Source organism: Physeter macrocephalus, chromosome 1 (assembly GCF_002837175.3).
Source record: "Physeter macrocephalus isolate SW-GA chromosome 1, ASM283717v5, whole genome shotgun sequence".
NCBI lineage: Eukaryota > Metazoa > Chordata > Mammalia > Artiodactyla > Physeteridae > Physeter > Physeter macrocephalus.
In genome coordinates this window covers 72824130-72844190 of record NC_041214.2, presented here as the reverse complement: position 1 = coordinate 72844190, position 20061 = coordinate 72824130, and the positions used below count along the sequence as shown (strand labels likewise).

Genomic DNA, 20061 nt, shown 5'->3' with positions numbered 1-20061 from the left:
CACAACAGTGAGAGGCCCGCGTACCACAAAAAAAAAAAAAAAAAAAAAAAATTCCCTACAAAGGATAAATTACAACCTGGCTTAAAAAAGAAAAAAAAAAGCATTCCCTTGCACATGATACAGATTACAACAAGCCTGTTTTACTGGACAGGTCTCACACAAGTGAGGTCTACAACAATTAGGGTTGTGTAAATCATAATCCCATCTTGCCACACATGAGCAAGTATGCAGACCCGTACAATGCCCCCCAACCCTCCCCTAACCCGGTCCCCACCTCTCAAGGCCCCCTCCTTATCCTACTGCCACCACACAAGCGCACACACACTTACTTCACACCCGCAGACTTTGCTTGTAGGGCGCTGCTCCAGAAATCATCAACGTTTTCTGGTTCAGAAAAGGCCTGAAGGCAGGCACTAAATGGTATCTTGGCACGAACCAGCTCGGGAAGGGGTCTTCTGTTTGCTTCTGCTTCCCTTCTCGTTAGTTCATAGGCGATCAGTTCATCTGAATAAAAGAGTAAATGAATGACTCTGCAATCACTTAATTTTGTGAAATGAAAAAGACCCCCTTGAACAATGAACCATCTTTGCTGAAGGTTTCTGGGGTGGGGCAGGATTGCTTACTTGCTGCCCTCCACAGAACCAGAGGAGCCTGCCTGAAATCCTGTTTAGAGTGGCACCGCCAGGCTGCATCGAGCCATTCATAATTTTTTGCCTGTTCCCCTTTGAGACTGACGGGAGGGAACTGTGAACTCCAGCCCAGGTGAGAGGTTCAGACCACGCATGTGCTGTAAGTGATTCACGAACCTGGACTTTCATTTGTCCAGAGGTCAAGGCTGGTTTGATCCCAATACCACCTCTAATCACAAAGTCTTCACACCAGAGAATTTCACACTGAAAGAAACCCGAGGGCTCACCTCTTCCCGGCCCTTCACTATGATTAGAGGTCATGGAGGGTGCAGGCCAAAGAGCAGGATGAACTATAAGGACCGCAGTTATCCAAGGCACCCAGCCCATGATCCTACCCAACACTGCCAAGACAACTTCATGTTGGGGTTACCCGATACTGCAGAGAGCAGAGCGGCCAACCTAGAAGGCCTTTCTACACTATCCCTGTTCAAACGGTTACACACCAAGGGAAAAAGAAGTGAGTGCACCATGAACTTCCCAAGAGTCAGCAGATCTGCTCTTGGAAACTACCTGTAAGCCAAAATTTTTTTTTTTTTTGCAGTACGCAGGCCTCTCACTGTTGTGGCCTCTCCCGTTGCGGAGCACAGGCTCCGGACACGCAGGCTCAGCGGCCATGGCTCACGGGCCTAGCCGCTCCGCGGCATGTGGGATCTTCCCGGACTGGGGCACGAACCCATGTCCCCTGCATCGGCAGGCAGACTCTCAACCACTGCGCCACCAGGGAAGCCCCAAAATTTTATATAGATTTCAAATGGACCTTTCTGGGAATTTCTTTTGTTACCAAAAAATCCCTTCTGATTTATCAGGTTTTAGACACACTGTACCTTTGTGTTTTCTTAAACACCTCTGAATATGCTTTTACAGTTCATTCCCCAGTCCAATATCAGTTTATGGTGGACTTCTATCTAGGATGCTAGCATTAGATGTTCCCAGCAATCAATTTCCTGAGACTAAATTTTAAGTCTCCTTTCTGAAAAAAAAAGATTTACCACTCATAAATTCTGAGTTAGGATCACAGAACTGAGCACAATATGTTAGTATCCCCAAGACAGGCAAGAGACAGCAATTAAGCCTAGTGCTAAAAAGGAAACAAACCACAGACCCCCCCCACCCCCATTTCTACTTTGTATAATGAATAAGAATTTAAAAACTGGTCAAAAGCTGCATGAGTTTATAGAAAATGGAAATCGTTTCATCTTAAAATCATCATAATCACCATTTTCCAATTAACACAATAAAGTGACTACACCCCAAACAAACAAACAAAAAAGGAAAAAGGCCATCCAGGGAGTTGTTAAACCTTACAAAAATGACCAGTTCACAGGAAATGAGCAATCTAGCAGATATTTCTCCTTTTTCTGCTTCTAAGATGTTAATTCTAAGAAATACCATTCATCTATTCTGCTTGGTAAGAACCAGATCAGACTGATTGAAGGAACCTTCCCCTGAGATCCCCCCACCTTCCTCCTGCTTCCAAGGTCCTGAGACCCTTCCAAGGAGCCTCGCCCCACAAAGAGCCCTGCCACACTTTATCTCCCACAACAGGTATCTTACTCGGATGCCAAAGCTGGATTATTTTTAAGAGGCCTCTCTCTTCTTGAATGCCTCACATCAAAACATGCAGTTCTGATCACTCCCCTCAGACTTTACACACAACTTGTGAGCGATAATATTAAATTACAAATAATTTCCTCTAAGTTAAGCTGCCTCTAAACCAACCAGTTGGTCAAATTTATAGGCACTGAAGTAGGTTCCCTCCAAGAGCCCTCCACAAAAATGTCAAAAGAAAGTCACATGTGGACTGAGGAAAAGATGAAAAGACATGCAAACCAGACACCGTCCGGGCTGGGTCTGCTCCTGATATGACTTCGCAGAGACTGAACTGCAGTATCGCTGACTTGAGGGTTTTCACGTGTGAAGAAGCACGCTGCTCATTTCCCACTTTAGAACGTTACCCTTGTTGGTTGCCGCCTCCATGGCCACAGGTAACTGCATCAGGTAATCCACCCTCTCCACGTAGCGGACTTTTCGGGTCTGACAGCACTGAATACGTTCTTCCACCAAAAACCGAAAAACATCACTTGGGTTTTCTGAGCCAATGCGGTTCCTCTGAAGGTTGGATTATAACAAGTTAGTAAATTTGTGGATATTAAGCCATGAATAAAAATTAGCACAGAATCAAATATAAATCTGCTGTAAAGATCTGGTGTTACTAAACGCTCCCTCTGGGCACGCCAGTTCACCAGAGTACAGGAAAAGACTGGTAGTTACCTAAAGTCCAAAAATGGGAGACTGGTTAAATATAGTTCATCGTATGAATTAATATTATGCAGCCGTTAAAAGTCATGTCAGAGGGACTGACCTAGAAAGAATTAGAAGAAAGGAGATGTGGAAGCCCAACTAAAGAGAAAGGGAAAAAAAAAATCAAGGACTTCCCTGGAAAAATTAAGCCATGTATGATATGATTATATAAATGCACTAATGTAAATTATATACAAATAAAAAAGAAATCATGCTATATTCCAGTAGGTAATGACGTGGCAAACCGTTCACAACAGGTTAAGTGAAAAACACTGCTCACAAACCAACACGAAGAAAATGGATAGCACCTGGAAAATGACTAGGGGGGAAGGGTCAGACACCAAAATGTTAGCACTGCTTGTTTGTGGGAGCAGGTAGCATGGGAGGTTTTGATTTCCTCCTTTGTGCCTATGTTTCCACAAGGAACACATCTGTCATCAGGAAAAGAGTAGTTTTTTTTGTTTTTTTTTTTTTGTTTTTTTTTTTTTTTTTGGCGGTACGCGGGCCTCTCACCGCCGCGGCCTCTCCCATCGCGGAGCACAGGCTCCGGACGCGCAGGCCCAGCGGCCATGGCTCACGGGCCCAGCCGCTCCGCGGCATGTGGGATCCTCCCAGACCGGGGCGCGAACCCGGCTCCCCTGCATCAGCAGGCGGACGCGCAACCACTGCGCCACCAGGGAAGCCCCAAAAGTAGTTATTTTTTAAGAGAGGGAAAAAAGCCTTTAATTATGAATTTTCAGTGGCCTTTAAAAAAAACACAGCATTTATTAATGTGATTCGTCTCTGCTCTGAGCCGAGTGACCATCTCAGAGTGATGGCAGGAGGACACCAAATACCACATGGGACTCTGAAGGAGCTTATCACAGAGACAAAAAACAAAAAAAGGCAAATGAAATAATGGATAAACACTCCCAGAACACGTTCAAATTAGGAGGAGAACAGGGAGACCCACAAGTGCCCAGGAGGCCGCGCATGAGGAGAAACTACATCAAGTGGTCCAAGCAGAGAAAGGCGCAAAGACGCCGACTCTGAAGGAGCCTGGCCAGAGAGAGATCTAGGTGGGGAGTGGAGGGGCGGGGCATTCCAGCCACACCAGCAGGGACTGCAGGCAGGGGCTGGCCACACTTCTTACAACCCTTTTGAGCATTTCTGAAGACTGACTTACCTCTACTAGATTCACCAGGTGCAAGAAAAATTCCTGGGCATCCTGCTGTCTGTTGGAGGAGAATTCTGGGTGGCTTTTGCTCACAAAGGCCTTAAACATGCGTGGTGAGATCCCATTCTGTTGAGGCTAAAAAATAAAAATAAAACCAACTCACAATACTTTCATACACATTAGCAGCACTAAGTGGGAAGCAGAGTGGAGATTAACATTAGCCCCGATTTCAGATAAGAAAACTGAAGCCCATGTTAGCTAAATAGTGAGAGCGGCCAGCATGCACTGGATATTAATTATGTACCAGGCACTGTGCTATGAGCCTGACATGAGAACAGGATGGGGCTCTTCCTGTTTACTTCCTCTGAAGGAAGTTAAAGGAGAGGAGAGGTCTACAGAGGAAGTTAAAGGAGAGGAGAGGTCTACAGCATCTCCTGTCCACCCTGCCCATGAGGGAACATGAAAGTAAAGGAGATAGCTCTGCAACGCCCCAGGCAACCACTGCAGAGCTGCCGGGCTCATGGAGCTCCCAGGAGCTTGCCCTCACCTGGAGAAGCAGAAGGAGGCTGCCTGCAGCTGCCAGGATGGGAAGAGCAAGGACAACTTTGGCTGATGAGGATGTGTGACCTTCCCCGGGGGCTAAAAGGACAGCTCAGAAGGCAGCCAGGCTCCCCCAGAAAGGACACTGCATAAGATGATGGGAGGGCAGCTGAGGAGACTCAGGCAGGAGCTGGGGGGGAAGATCCACAGAGGTCATCGGGGAGGGCATCAGGTAAAAGGTCCCTGTGGAGGTCCCTGAGGCGACAAGCAGGGGTGGAGGGCATCTGTAAAGAACCACTAATGTGCCCCCCACAAAAAGGCCGGCCATGATAGAAAACTCATGGCAGCCAAGAGGGAGCAAACGCACTAGCTCAGGGAAAGGCTCTGCCTTGTCTCCAATCTCCCCAACCCTTGATCCTTGACTCTGGAGGGGCCAGAGGGGGTGGGAGGAGGCAAAGAGGTGGAGCAAGGACAAAAAAAGACCAGAGGATGCCGACGCTGACCCTTCTACACTGCTGGTTTCCAAGCCTCCTGAGCTTGGTAGCGGGAGAAGCTTTAAACTGGCTTTAATGTGAACTGGGCTTTTTAATGCTGGTAATCTGCAGGAAATCCAGGCACTCTGCCTGGGATACTCCAAAGAGGCAGAGTGGAAGATCCACAGCACCTTTAAAGACACAGGTGGGCTCAGGATAAAACTGTTTCCATCGAATAGTGGTGCTCCATGTCACCTCGTTTAATACTCACAGTAACCCTATGAAGAAGGTACTACCATCATCCTCATTTTGCAGCTAAGGAAACTGAGACTGCAGAGAAGTGCCACAAAGGTCTGTCAACTGAAAGTGGTCTTACGGCCAGATTATTATGCAGCCAGCAAAGAGCAGAACCAGAATGAACTTCAGGTTCTGATCCCAATTCCAGGCTCTCCGCAGCAAAACCAGAGTGGCAGCTGTAGCACAGCACATCTCAGTGAGACAAACCTTCCCTTATGCCAATCAAGCAGAAAAAGTAACTCATGTGCTCTCTGCAAAGGTGCACTCACTTCTCAAAATCTCAACATGCTCAGCTTCCAGGCCACCTTCCCCTCCTCTGAAGTCCAGAGAACTTGCTATCTGGGCCATCACTGAGCACATAGCACAACATGCCTCCTACTTCCTTTAACTTTCAGCCCGCTCTGGCCCTTCTCCTCAGCCTGACTGCAGTCCTTGGCAGGCGGAGGCCTTGTCTCACACTTCTTTGAGATCTGGACACCAGGGTCAATGCCCAAGGTCTAGAGGCCACGACAGGTGTGCACAATCACACAGATGCAACAGGTGATGGGAAAACTCCAACAGCTATCTCCCTGCCGCCACAGGGCAGCTCTACATATAAAATCTCTCCAACACACGTGTTCTAAGCAACGTTTCTAATAAAACTCAGGTGAATTTTCCTGTCCTGCTGAAAATATATCTGACCTAGGCATCCAGCATTTTCCGACCACCTCCTTCATGTAGAACACATCGGGGGTTCTGCCCTCCAAGAGGTGACAGACAACGGCGGGGTCGGGGGGTGATGAGAGACAACACGTATCTATAACAAACGTTAGGGAACACTGCAGAGGACTTGAAACAGTGCTGACAGCTCTGGGAGGAGAATTCCCCAAAGTGGCAGCATCTGAGGACTTGGAACCTGTACATAAATGACCAGCTTACACGCACAAGAGGCTTCACATGCGCTTCTAGGGCTAAGTGAAGACCAATTTATATCTGATGATCAGCTTAACTACCCACACATACACCTCCCGAAAGGAATGTAAAAGTTTGTAACTTTCTCCAATCACAATGCTGATGTATATCTACATGGTATCAGCCAACACCTGCATGCAAAAATAATGCCTTACATTTGCATAATGACTAACAGTTAGTCATTCATTCAATAGAAATTTACCGAGTGTTATAAAATGTCAGACACTATTCTAGGTACCTGGATGAATATTTACTAGGTGCCAGGCAGAGTTCTGAACACTTTATACATGCGTCTTACTTAAATCACCCAACTTCATGAGATGAGTACTATTATTATTTTCTCCGCTTGACAGATGAGGAAACTGAGGCAAAGAGGAGTTAAGTAACTGGCCCAGGATCACACAACTAGAAAAGTCAATCGCAGTCTCTGTTTATCCATCTGTCTTTCTCTTGTGTCCTAATACTGCTTGTTGCACACATGTGCCTAGTTCTCACCTCTGATGTCCCTGAGTCCCTCTTACCAGTTGCTGAGAAAAGTAGACAGTCCGTCTGGACTCTGGGCAAGCCCTCTTCAAACCCACGCACCCCTGGGGCCAACATCACAGGCCAGGTCAGCAATGACATGTCCACTCTGGGCAGTGCAGAGACACCACTTGGAATACATCTATTCGTGTTGTGCATTTCGGCTTAGGCACGCACATAAGCACACACTCACTGCCTGCTGCTACTGGTGTTACTTCTTACAAGCTGTGCTTGGAACTTGAGGTGGCTGCCAGTCCCCATCAAAGCAGCTGCTTGGAAAAGTTTACTAACTTGCTGAAAACAAATTCTGCAAAGCTGGCTGCTGCTCTGTGCCACCATGTGTTTGTACAGCTGGGAGGAGACGTTTCAATGGAGACCCTGGTGAAAACTCCAGAGACTCAGCCCTGCACACGGACTGCAGCCCAGCCTATTCATTCCCCTCCCATGCCTCTTCTCTCTTGGTGCCCATTTCAGTTCTTTGTTTTCCCTCAACTGACCTTGCTCAATCCCTGGTGCAAGAGACAAGCTATAGCTTGAGAAATGATGGTCACTGAGAAGTTATCTGAAAAGCTTCCTAACCGGAGAGATGCTGCCTCTCCCTCCCCACATCCCACGGCAGACCAGCTCCTGGCTTTCACAGCTGGGTTGGATTTATCTCAAACTCGGCCTCCCCACACTTAATGCCTCACCATCAGCTGACCCCTCTGCCTGCAGCCACATCCCACACCTATTCTATCTCTGATTTCTGAGGGGAGGTCTCACTAATTCCCATGTTCAACTATTACTATGTTCGCTTCATGACTGATAGAAAATCAGGCTATTAAAAAAATGAGCCTGAATCTAATTAAGCTTCCAGATCTAACTTCCAGCTTATAAGAAACACAAGCTAAACAATACCTCAAGGAAGCCATCATTAGAGCAATCCTGGGGCAAATGATCCAGCTCCTTCAACAAATCAATCGCTTGCAAAAAGAGGGGGCCTCTGAAAAGATGTCTTTGATATTGCAGGGGAAAATCTGTATATGGGCTGGGTATTGGATGATACATTTTGTTGTAACACTTTAAACAACTTTCAACATGATATTAATGTTTAAAAAGAAGAAGGTATTCTAGTTACAGGTGCATACTGAATATTTACAGGTGAAAAGGATGATGCTTAGATTTTGTGTCAAAATACTGCAGGGAAAGGAGAGGAAGGGAAGGAGGAGGGAAGGGAAAAATTGAGTTCAGGAGGGACTGATGAAACCAGATTGGCAATAATGGTGACTGCTGAAGCTACATGATGGTACATGGAGACTCATTATACTTTGCTCTCTACATGTGTGTATATTTGCATATTTAAATAATTTTTTTAAAAGGTCAGGCTCTAGAATAAGGCAGTTACTTAAAAGAAACCAAAAAGCCTAAATAAGAACCAAAAGGAATTCCCTGTCAGTCCAGTGGTTAAGACTTGGCGCTTTCACTGCTGTGGTCCGGGTTCAATTCCTAGTCAGGGAACTAAGATCCTGCAAGCCATACGGCACCCCCAAAATAAATAAACAAGAACCAAAGAAGTAAATCAAAGAAATAACATGTTTCCTGGTTGGCACTGGGTCAGTGTCATCACCTGAGTGTCCCCTACAGGCCCATCACCAAACAAGACGAGAGAGATCAAACTGACCAAGAATCAGACCTGCTTTCAGGAAGCTCTCGCTCTTGCTGTGAGCTGCCCCTCGGAACCCAGAAGCAAAGGCTAGTCCTGACAACTAACTTTATAAGAGGGAGCCCCAGATAGTCTCCTAAATAGCACCCACCTAAGGAACCTGTCATAGTTATAGGGTGCTGTACTTACTTTCTCCATCAGCAACTGCAAAACAGATCAGCTAAAATTGGAGAGAGGACTACCATGTTCAGAATCTTTCCCAAATGCTTACACAGAACTTTCTGTTTAACACTGCAACCAAGAAGGCAGCCAGCCAGTGTCCATTCATATTCCTCTGAGGCCAATGCTTTAATTAATAAACAAGCAGCAAGACTGAGACTTTATATCACTTTAGAGCAACGGTTGTACAGATGCTTACATTATAAGATCACAGGAATGAAAAAAAAATACATGCATCTCAGCCTCTCCCAACGCACAGGTCTATGTCATCTGTTGATTTAAATTTTTAACCTTAAACCATAAATCTTGGACCAGTAATTCCTAACTCACGAACAAACCCCAAATCTCCTAAGCTAAAGGAACAGAGGGTACTCCCCCAAGCTATTTTTCGTATTTCAAAAGATGAGTTAGAAATGTTACATTTGCCCAAAGTAGGAAAATGGAGGTTAGTGAAAACAAAGTTCTTATGTTTGGAGCTAAAATTACATCATCTGGAAGTAGAACCCTGGTTATATCATGTTGATCAAAAACTGAAACCAGCAATTCTGTGTCAAGGATTAGCTAGATGGGAAATTAAATGAATTGTCACTTAAGAAACAGTTTGTTCGGAATACAGAATTGTTAATAATGTGCTATCTTCAGAAGGAGAAATAAATTATGGAGTATTCAGCATTAAAATGTGTGAAAGCACTGTCTTAAAATGCATAAAGATCAGGAATATTATTTTTTGAAGAAGAAAAAGTGTCCTTTTATAGTGAGGAGGTTTTAGCTACTATAGACGCAATTTAATTTTCAAAATCAATTCAACAAATTTATACAGAAATGGCAGTTCCCCCAAAAAACACTGCAAATCTTTTTATAGATGAAATATGTATTAAGCATGCATATATAAAAACTAGATTTCACCTTGGTCTGTAGCAGAGCAACTTAATATCCAGAAGTATATATTTTAGAAATGACCCAAGATGTGAGTAGCCCAAGTTACTGGGCTACCTGATAATTCCGCAAACTTTAAGCAACCCCTTTTTTTTTAACTTTTTATTTTATATTGGAGTATAGTTGATTAACACATAGCAGTGTGTACATGTCAATCCCAAACTCCCAATCTATCCCTTCCCCCCAACCTTCCCCCCGTTTTGTAAATAAGTTCACTTTTATCTTTTTTTTTTTTTTCAGATTCTGCATGTAAGCAGATTATCATACTATATTTCACTTTCTCTGTCTGACTTACTTCACTCAGTATGACAATCTCTAGGTCCATCCATGTTGCTGCAAATGGCATCATTTCATTCTTTTAATGTAAGCAGCCCCTTTTGTCATCCACCTACCAGCATCTACACACTGAAGCACTGGGAGCCTGAAACAAGTACTGGAACAACTGTTAGGGAAGCAGGACAGTGCAGTGGTCAATACTGCACACACTCAGGGCCAGACTGCCTGGTGTAAACTCCAGCTCTCCCACTCCCTGGCTTTGTAACTTTAGGTTAGGATTCTGTGCATCCATTTCTGCATCAGTGAACATACAGGAAGGGCCTGGCCTTTCGTAAGCACTATGTAATGCTAGTTATTGGTATCTCTGGTGGTGACCCTGTAAAAAAGCACTCCTGCCACATGGCTCTGTGTTCTCTCCCCTCCACCACACATTCCTCTCGCAATCTATCCTCTTCTTTGCTTCAGCACATCTTCTTTCATCTCTTGGAGCATTTCAGGCTCATCTACAAGATAAGACACAAACACCAGAGACCTAGGACAAGACCACCTGACCAAAGGGCTCCTGAGACCTGAAAGAAGAAAGAGTCTCACAAATTGGTTTCTCTGAAACCAACTGCCAGTGAAAATCCTGACGCCTCAGAAAGTAATTCTCTCCACTGTCAAAAGGAGTGGAGATTTTACAATGAATTACTTGCCTGTTCAAGTAACAGCTTGAAACTGGCACCTCCAGGGCCACAAAGAAAATCATACGGTCAACTCAAGCTCATTCTGAATGTTAAAGGGACCCAGTTGATCCTGGCGTGTCGGAGCGGGGAAAGGACTTTACAAATCATCTAGATCAAGGGTCACATACCCAAATACCCAGCGTACCAGCCAGGTCACGAACCACAAAGGGACAGGGGCCAGCTGGGGACAGTGTGTCCTGTATGAAGGGAGGGCTGCTATTCAGCTCCAGCCAACTGCTGTCACGGGCCTGGGACTGACAGAGGCTCTGAGTGTTTAAAAGAAGCTGGAAAGTCAGATTCTGGGGAGGGGGGGAGGTGCAAGCAAAACACACCTGCAGGACAGATATGGTCCAAGTGCCGCCAGGTTTCACACCTTGAACCAGACAGGGCAGGGCAAGCCTCAGACCCCTGGAGATCACACAGCTACACGCTAATCCAATGGTGGGGAGGGGACTAGGGTCCCCAGCTGTTCACAGACTAAATAAAGAATATGACTTATATAAGAACTACTTTTTTTCTAATGTAAAAGGATATTGTGATATTAAAACCAAATTTTCCTTTCAAACACTGATAAATTGATGAGTTTTCATTTCCCATTTTCTCAAATGAGGAGATTCCAAAAGCACAACCGTCCTGTACTGTACACAGATTTTATTTACATTAGAGAGGGGACCTTCACACTTGCACTATTCACAACCGCCAGCAAGACCAATCTTCCATTTGATGGTTGAGATTGAAAGGTTATGGGGCTTGCCCCCAGTCTCCAGATCCCTTGCAAAGGCAGGAGAGGAAACCAGGCTCCCGAGTTCCAATTAGTCTCCGTCTCCTCCACCAGGGCAGGTGGACTCTGCCCCAAGAGTGGCCCAAGAAGTGACAGCCTGGATGAACACCCAGGATAAATGTAATCAAAAACAACATTTGGGGCCAAGTTTTTTCACCATCACCTCTTCAAAGTTCCACAGGAGCTCAGAGGTAGAAGAAGCCTGGATAACCCGATAGCCCAGACCACCTCAACTGCATCCCAAATGGGGGTCTTCCTGTCTGGCGTAGATAAGGGACTCATTGTGGCAATGCTGGGTAACAATGCCACTGGAGGACTTAGGTTTGCCTGGCCATGATACTCTGATCTCCAGGCCTGGTCCTCAGAACGTCTACATCCCTCTCCACCCTCTCACAACCCACTTCTCTCTCCCCACCCTCAGACACTGCCTCTGTATGTTCCCTTCCTAGTCTCTCTTCTCCTGTTTGCTCCATTTCCCCAACTAACTGGCTTCCTGATGAAAAAGAACTCATTCACTTTCGATTCTTGCTCTCCGTCTGCAGGCATTAGTCAAGGATGACTGACTTAAGCTGGGAGCACAGAGGTCACACACTTGAGACACAGAACTGAAAGAACTTGCCCACTAAGTCAAGACAAGGTACCCTGGAGGCAGAGCAGGGGCTGGGGAAGCGGGGCCTGCATTCCACCCAGGATGACTGCAGCTGTGAGAGCCAAGACCGCCAAATACAGCTGTGTAAGCTGCGCACTGCACAACTCCAAGGGCACCACTCCAAGAGGCCAGGCTGCGAGTGGCACCATCTGGAGTTGCGTTAACAGAGCAGCCCAGGGAGGGGTCAGTGGCCCAACCCGCAGGCACATGGAAATGGGAGTCTGGCTATTAGGAGATGAAGCACTTCTTTCAATGAGCCAAGTAATAGTGACTGAATGGCCAACTGAGTTTCTTATACTGGAGTGTGCTTACAAACTCCCTGGCAGCTTAGTTAAAATGAGGACTGCCCAGCTCTCCCCAGAAATTCAGAATCCTCAGCTCTAGGGGCGGGATAGGAATATGTGTGTTGTTTTTTTAACAACCAGCCTCTTGAGAAACCCTAGCAAACAGAGTTGAGGCTTAGGAGAACACAAACACTACAAGGGCCAAGACTGGGTTACTGAGGGGAAAATGTTTATATTTTTACATGTTTATTCCTTCCATTCCAGCACTACTTTATGAATAATATTATTTCTAAAGACCATTAATGATGGCAATCACATATAATCCATGAAGCAAATGCCACCAGAAACCCCAACCCTGGCTATTCCTTACCATGATTTTTAAGAGCAGACAGACACCCTAGACCCTAAAATGAAAGAGCTATTTTGACAGCTTGCTAAATTGATGGCCACCATTCGCCAAGTCATGGGAAATCCATGTTCTTGCTGAGAAGGTTCCTTTTTCCACCATTTCAGTGTGGCAAATACCCAGACACATACCTTGTACTCCTCCTTCATCACCTGTTCAATGAGCTCGGATTTCATGGGAGGTTTTGAATACTGGCCTGAGAGAAGGCCATGTCCTAACTTAGTCCTGGACAGGAGGGAGAAACAGACAAAAAGGTTATTGCTGTTTCCCCTCAGAGATATTAAAATTACCTACAAATTTCAATAAGTACAGCTGCTTTTAGGTGGAACACTGTATCTCAATTACTCACAACTTATCTGTTTGATTCTGCTTGATACTGATTCCATTTTCAACTTTTCTCAGTACTTTACAATTTTACTGATTTTTTTTCTTTTTACAAAAGCAACACATGCTTATTTCAGAATACTTTTAAAAATACAGACAATAAAGAAGAGAATTGCCTTTAATTCTGCAACCCAGAGAAAACCACTATGAACACTACATCAGATACTTAAAAATTACAACAGGGCACTTACATCTGTGTGTTAAAATCTTGTGTTGGATCTAAAGGAGAGTAGTCAAATATTCTTGGAAGATTTCCTACATACCTAGAAAATGAAAAGCAACAGTCAAAACATAGGAACTGAGAGATGAACAGAATCAAAATAAGCTATCATCCTAGCTAAGACCTTCTTGCCTTTCTGTCAACACTAAAATCATCCACCTGAAGAGAATTTTTTCCTGAGCTCCTACCTCTGCAGTCATATTCATGGGCCTCCCTAAAATGTTTATGCTTATATCAATGGGTCTCAACCCTAGGTACGAGTTAGAATCCCCTAAAGAGTTTCTAGAAAAAGTATGAAAGCCAGAGCCACCTCCAGATGTTCTGATTTCACTGCCTGAGGTTGAGGCCTAGGATTTGGAATCTTTTACAAGTTCCCCAAGTGAGCCTAACATGTAGCCAGAGTCAAAGACCACTGGCTTACACCATCTCAACTACCTTCCCAAAAACGAAAGGTAAGGTTAGGAATTGTTCTGGTGGTGTCAAAATGAATAATGACAGCAGTAACAACTACCGTTTCTGAAGCATTTCCTAAACTGCCTGATTAAGACTTCATTACAACCATATGAGGAAGGGATTATTGTCATTACCTCATTTGAGAAATGAGAAATCAGGGTGCAAACTCATTGGGTAGCCTCCAAAATCACCCAAGAGGGAGTGATGAAGCCCAGAGTAGACCCAGGCAGCCTGGCATCCAAGCTGTGCCCTGAACCACGCTGCCAGATGTACCTGCCCCATCCACAGTCCCTTGTACAGCCCACAAGCCCTCCTTCTGACCAGTTTACCTGACAGAGCAGTCTAACTGTAACCATCCACCTCTCATCTCAACATACAATCATTTCTTTTTTTAAAAAATTTTCCTCCAAACGTGTCAAAAATATATTTTCCTGTATTAGTTGTTTCCAGTAGTACATATCTGTCAGTCTGTCTACAGAGCAATCTTCAAAATTAAGTAGATGAATAAACTAATATCTTTTTCATTGAACAAGCATGTTTTTCAAAAGAGAAAGCATATAAGTGAATTCATTACATTTAAATAATTATACATAGATTGGGAATTATTTTAGTTTTAATTTTTTTAACATCTTTATTGGAGTATAATTACTTTATAACATAGTGAATCAGCTATATGTATACATATATCCCCATATCCCCTCCCTCTTGCGTCTCCCTCCCACCCTCCCTATCCCACCCCTCTAGGTGGTCACAGAGCACCGAGCTGATCTCCCTGTGCTATGCGGCAGCTTCCCACTAGCTATCTATTTTACATTTGGTGGTGTATATATGTCCATGCCACTCTCTCACTTCATCCCAGCTTACCCTTCCCCCTCCCCGTGTCCTCAAGTCTATTCTCTACGTCTGCATCTTTATTCCTGTCCTGCCCCTAGGTTCTTCAGAACCATTTTTTTTTAGATTCCGTATATATGTCAACACACAATCATTTCTTTCACTTCTTAAGTTCATTTCCTATTTCACACCCCCTGCTTTGTGCTGTTCACCTTTCCCTCTTGAGGCTTGGACTCTCTGAGCCTGACAGCTCTAGGAAGAAGCACCCAGAAGCAGATCGCTCTCCCTGTCCTTTCCGGCACCCTGCCCTGCCTGCTTCTCTGACCTCACTCCCACCCCTCTCTCCCAGACCACAACGCCCCGGCCATTTCCCCTTCTTGCTGCCCAGGGCACACCAAGCTCGCTCCTGCTTCAGCGTCATGACATCCTGCTGTCTCTTTCCTGGAACGCTCTCTCTACGGATCCTTGCTCCATGTTCCATATCACCTGAGCCTGGCTAACTTCCTTCTTGGCATGAATCACTATTTGCAACTATACAATTTATTTATGTTCTTGTTTATTATCTATCTTTCTAGAGATTACATACTAGAATATAATATCCATGAAGGCAGAGACTTTAAATGACTGCATCTCCAGCACTAGAACAGCATCTAACAGGTAAAAGGCACTCGATAAACATGTGTTGAATGAATATATTCATATAATTTAATCACACAACCAATTTTCATAACTGACTACCTAATGACCCAACAGAGTAGGCATTACTGCAGTCAAGTCTTGGCAGAGAACCATGATACACTACAGTTAGTAATGACCTCTAATTAGATCCCTGAAATACTAGAAACTTCTAGGCACCTGCTGATTACAAACTCGGAATTTGTATCCAAGGTTATGTACCAACATAAAAATTAACAGAGCACACGTCTCTGGAATAGTCCCATTCAAATGGCTTTTGGTTGTATCACTACAACAATTCCATTTAGAAATTTTCAATGGACCAAGAGCCAAATGATAGATAAACCAAACTATATTCAGAGTCAGAGGTTGCACTGAAGAATTCTTAATTAATATACAACATGATAAACATTATAAACATTAGCTCTCCTACAATTCAGTCTTTATCATATCTCAAAACCTGACAAGACAAAAAAAATCCACTGGTAAGATGAACATTAGTGAAAAGCTTACTCTTTCCGGCAAGGTTGATGGAGAAGAATAAAGTTAAAGGGGGTAAATCTTTGATGTCAGAAAAGTCCATTTTTTGCTAGTAATTTATATTCCTTTTCTAATCAATGAGGAATATCCTCTATTACAACAAAATTAAATTAAAAGGCAGCAGTAGGGGCTTCCCTGCAGTAGTTAAGAATCCACCTGCCAATGCAGGGCACACGGGTTCAAGCCCTGGTCTGGGAAGATCCTACATGCCGCGGAGCAACTAAGCCCGTGCGTCACAACTACTTGCCAATGCAGGGCACACGGGTTCAAGCCCTGGTCTGGGAAGATCCTACATGCCGCGGAGCAACTAAGCCCGTGCGTCACAACTACTGAGCCTGTGCTCTAGAGCCCGTGAGCCACAACTACTGAAGCCGGCGTGCCTAGAGCCCATGCTCCGCAATAAGAGAAGCCACCGCAATGAGAAGCTTATGCACCGCCAACAAAGAGTAGCCGCCGTTCGCCGCAACTAGAGAAGGCCCACGCGCAGCAACGAATACCCAACGCAACCAAAAATAAAAAATAAATAAATAAAATTTTTAAAAGGCAGCAGTAATGCTGGATAATTTTAAAAGTATCAATACTTATATCTTCAATTTGTAATCTAGTGGTTTTCAAAGTAAAAAAGAGTTTTGCTATCTGACAATCCATCTTCGTTGTCATTCAATTCGTACACCAGTTTATTTAGATTTGCTCCTCATCAGAATTATTTTGAAATGTAAACTGGGTTCAAGTGGCAGGCAGGGTATCAAGGAGTCCAGCTGATGTCTCCGAATTACACCGTGGTTGTGCATAAGTCATTTAATCTCTCTGTGAGTCACTCTTGCTACTTACAAAATGGAGATACCAGTCCTGGACATAACTCCACTGAGTTAGTCCCACTGGGGAAAAAGGAGTTTGAAGAGCAAGTACTTCAACCCAGTGATATTCGGTAAAAGAACCAAAAGACCGGGGACAAGTATGAAAAATAAGTTGCTCATGTTCTAATATATACAGTAAATGTTTAGGAAATAGAATACAAAACGTTAGATACTACAAAATTCTACAACCCTTGAAACGAGACCAGGTGAGAGATTCAAATCTTAATTCCAAATTATAGACTTGAGGTACATTTTTTCATTGAAGAAAAAATTCAGAAAGTTAATTGTTCATCAAACTTTGAAGTGTACAAAATATTTTCAAAAACTGTAGGCTGTAAAGCACTAAAAATGTTGTTGCGCTTTGTAACAAAAGAATATAAGTGTCTTCCATTCTAGTTTAAAAGAAATAATAATTATACAACAACTACCATAATGACTTTCCCTCAATAGTTTAAAAAAAAAAATCTTGGAGCATGAGACAGAGAAGATGAAGCTACATTGTTTCCAAATCAAATGATAATACAGGTATGACACATGGGTAAGAATTTATAAAAATAATACAATGTATGATGCGTACCTCTGAAAAGGTTTTCACATCTCAGAGCTTCAAACTTGCTCCTCCTTTTCTCCAAAACCCTGTCTACACTCTTCCTGCACATCAGTCAAGGTGAGTATCCCTTTGTGTGTCCCTTCTTCAAAGAGATCCTCCCTGACCACCTCCTTCCCTTTTCCTTCATGGAATTTACCATATTTATAACCATGCAGTTGTTCTTATGATTACAGATACTCCGCAGCAAAGGATGGGTTACATCCCAATTAAACCCATCATAAGTTAATAATATCGTACATTGAAAATGCATTTACAATACCTAACCTATCAAACATTGAAGCTTAGTCTAGCCCACCTTAACCATGTTCAGAACACTTACATTAGCCTACAGTTGGGCAAAATCATCTAGCACAAAGTCTATTTGATAATAAAGTGTTGACTATCCAATCTAGTTTATTGAATACTGTACTGAAAGCGAAAAACAGAAAGGCTGTCTGGGTACAGAATGGTCGTAAACATATCAGTTGTTTACCCTCAGGGTCGTGTGCCCACCTGGGAGCTATGGTTGCTGCCCTGCCCAGCATCACAAGAGGGTATGTACCTCCTGTCACTAGCCCTGGAAAAGAGCAAAATTCAAAATTCGAAGTACAGTTTCTACTGAACACATATCACTTTTGCACCATCTTGAAGTCAAAGATCTTAAATCGAATCATCATAAGTTGGGGATGGTCTACATTTATTTGATGTCTGTTTCCCCAACTGGGGCTGGGCACCAGGTCCTTTTGTTTACCACTGAACGCCCCCATACCCAGCACACTGCTGAGCAGAGCAGAACCCGCTCTTTACTGGCTGGATGGAAAAAATTAAAACCTGACATGGAAAACTGACCATAAATTTCCAAAGCCAGGAACAGTATGAAGAGGTAAGACTTCAAATACCAAGAGAGGAAGGAAAAGGACATCTGATATACTTTTATTAACTACCTTTAAAATCATTAGCATTCGATTCCCATGGGTAAAAAATTGCCCTGTGCTGTCCCTAGCGTGCTATCTGCCCATCACTCTGTCTTAGCACATGTGTGTCCTCTTCCATACTTGAACCAAGGTCAAATCCTACCTGCTCTGGGAAACACTAGAGATTATTTCCTAAACTTAGGCAGTGGCTGCCCATGAGCTGCAGCTACCAGTCTCTGTGGCTCCCTGTCCTAAGCACAGTTGAAGGAAGAAAAGGGCCAGAGACACAGCCCCTCTGGCCCTCAGCGAGGGAAGAAGCAGGCAGCCTGAACATGTACAGTTAGGAAGCACCCTAAATCAGTGCCTCCCAATTACTTGTGATGAAGGGCCAGCTAGTTTGTTGATTTCAACTCATATAGATGATACCTTTAAAAATACAATAAAAATAAATTATAGTTGACCCCTGAACAACACGGGAGTCAGGGGCACCAACCCTCGGCACAATCGGAATTCCATGCATAACTGTACAGTCAGCCCTTTGGATTTGCAGTTCCTCCTTACCCATGGTTTCAACCAACCGCAGACCCTATAGTAGGGTAGTACGTATTTATTGAAAAAAATCCACATATAAGTGGACCCGTGCAGTTCACACCCATGTTGTTCAAGGGTCAATTGTATTGAAAAAATGAAATGCCACTTATAAAAAATGGCAATGTCAAAGGCCTACCACAATTTCTGAATGCTTACTCTCAATTTCCATACCTGTCTCATTTCGGATCCACATCCAGCAATCCAAGGACCAGCACCATCTACGAACCATATTTTGAGTAGCAAAAAAAGAAAAGCTTAAACCCTCTTAGAAGCTCCACTCACTCACCATTGACCAACTAGATCACCAAACCTCTCCTAGCGCATCTATAGGAAGAGATGTGGCAGTTTTGCTGTGAAGCATAATGATTATTACTTTCTTGGCATAGAGGGTATTGGTCTAAAAATAGAAGCCATTATTAATATGACAAATCCCTGTAGGAGGTTTTTCAGTTTACAAAGCTCTTCTTATCTCACCTGATCCCCATAACACTTGACAAGTGTTCTCACCCAGCTTCATGCGGGAAGTCACAGCACAGATGGTGAAGGGCTTCCTCAGCACACACTGCCTGACTGGACACGGAGGGGATGCAGGGCAGGCTGTGCACCCTGGTCTATACGGGACACTTACGCTCTCTGGAATTCCGGGATGCTAAAGATGGCCTGCATCACAGAGCTGAGATAGCAGCTGTTGCCCAGGTTCTTGAGACCCGTGTATCCGGGGCCATACATGGGCTTCAGCTTCGTCCCCGTCTCCTGGATCACCTCCCACTCGCTGATCCGTGGCTTGCTATCATTGTCCTGGAGCCCGTTCTCTGTCTGAGGCAACGTCATTGAAGAAATACAACTTTAACAATGATTATCATTCAAACATCATGTCCCACCAATTATCTCTAACAGAAATAGATGTTTCTGCCTTTCTTCCCCAGTTAAACAGAGAAATAAACAACCTCATTAAAAAAAAACTGACGTGGTGATGGTTGCACAAGACAAATGAACTTAATGCCACAGAACTGTACACTTAAAAAATGGTTAGGGCTTCCCTGGTGGCGCAGTGGTTGCGCGTCCGCCCGCCGATGCAGGGGAACCAGGTTCGCGCCCCGGTCTGGGAGGATCCCACATGCCGCGGAGCGGCTGGGCCCGTGAGCCATGGCCGCTGAGCC

At 44.2% G+C, this 20061-nt stretch overlaps 1 protein-coding gene across 1 annotated transcript in view; it reads right to left on the bottom strand.

Annotated features, from left to right (window-relative positions):
* USP13 (ubiquitin specific peptidase 13) overlaps nt 1-20061 on the bottom strand; it is a 124200-nt gene that overhangs the window by 45578 nt on the left and 58561 nt on the right. Inside the window, exons 8-13 of the mRNA XM_024124169.3 lie at nt 19530-19717; nt 13423-13494; nt 12979-13072; nt 4156-4281; nt 2645-2798; nt 330-504 (exon numbers count right to left, since the gene is read on the bottom strand). Of these exons, the coding sequence (XP_023979937.1) occupies nt 330-504; nt 2645-2798; nt 4156-4281; nt 12979-13072; nt 13423-13494; nt 19530-19717 (809 nt within the window). The remainder of the gene's footprint in view (nt 1-329; nt 505-2644; nt 2799-4155; nt 4282-12978; nt 13073-13422; nt 13495-19529; nt 19718-20061) is intronic.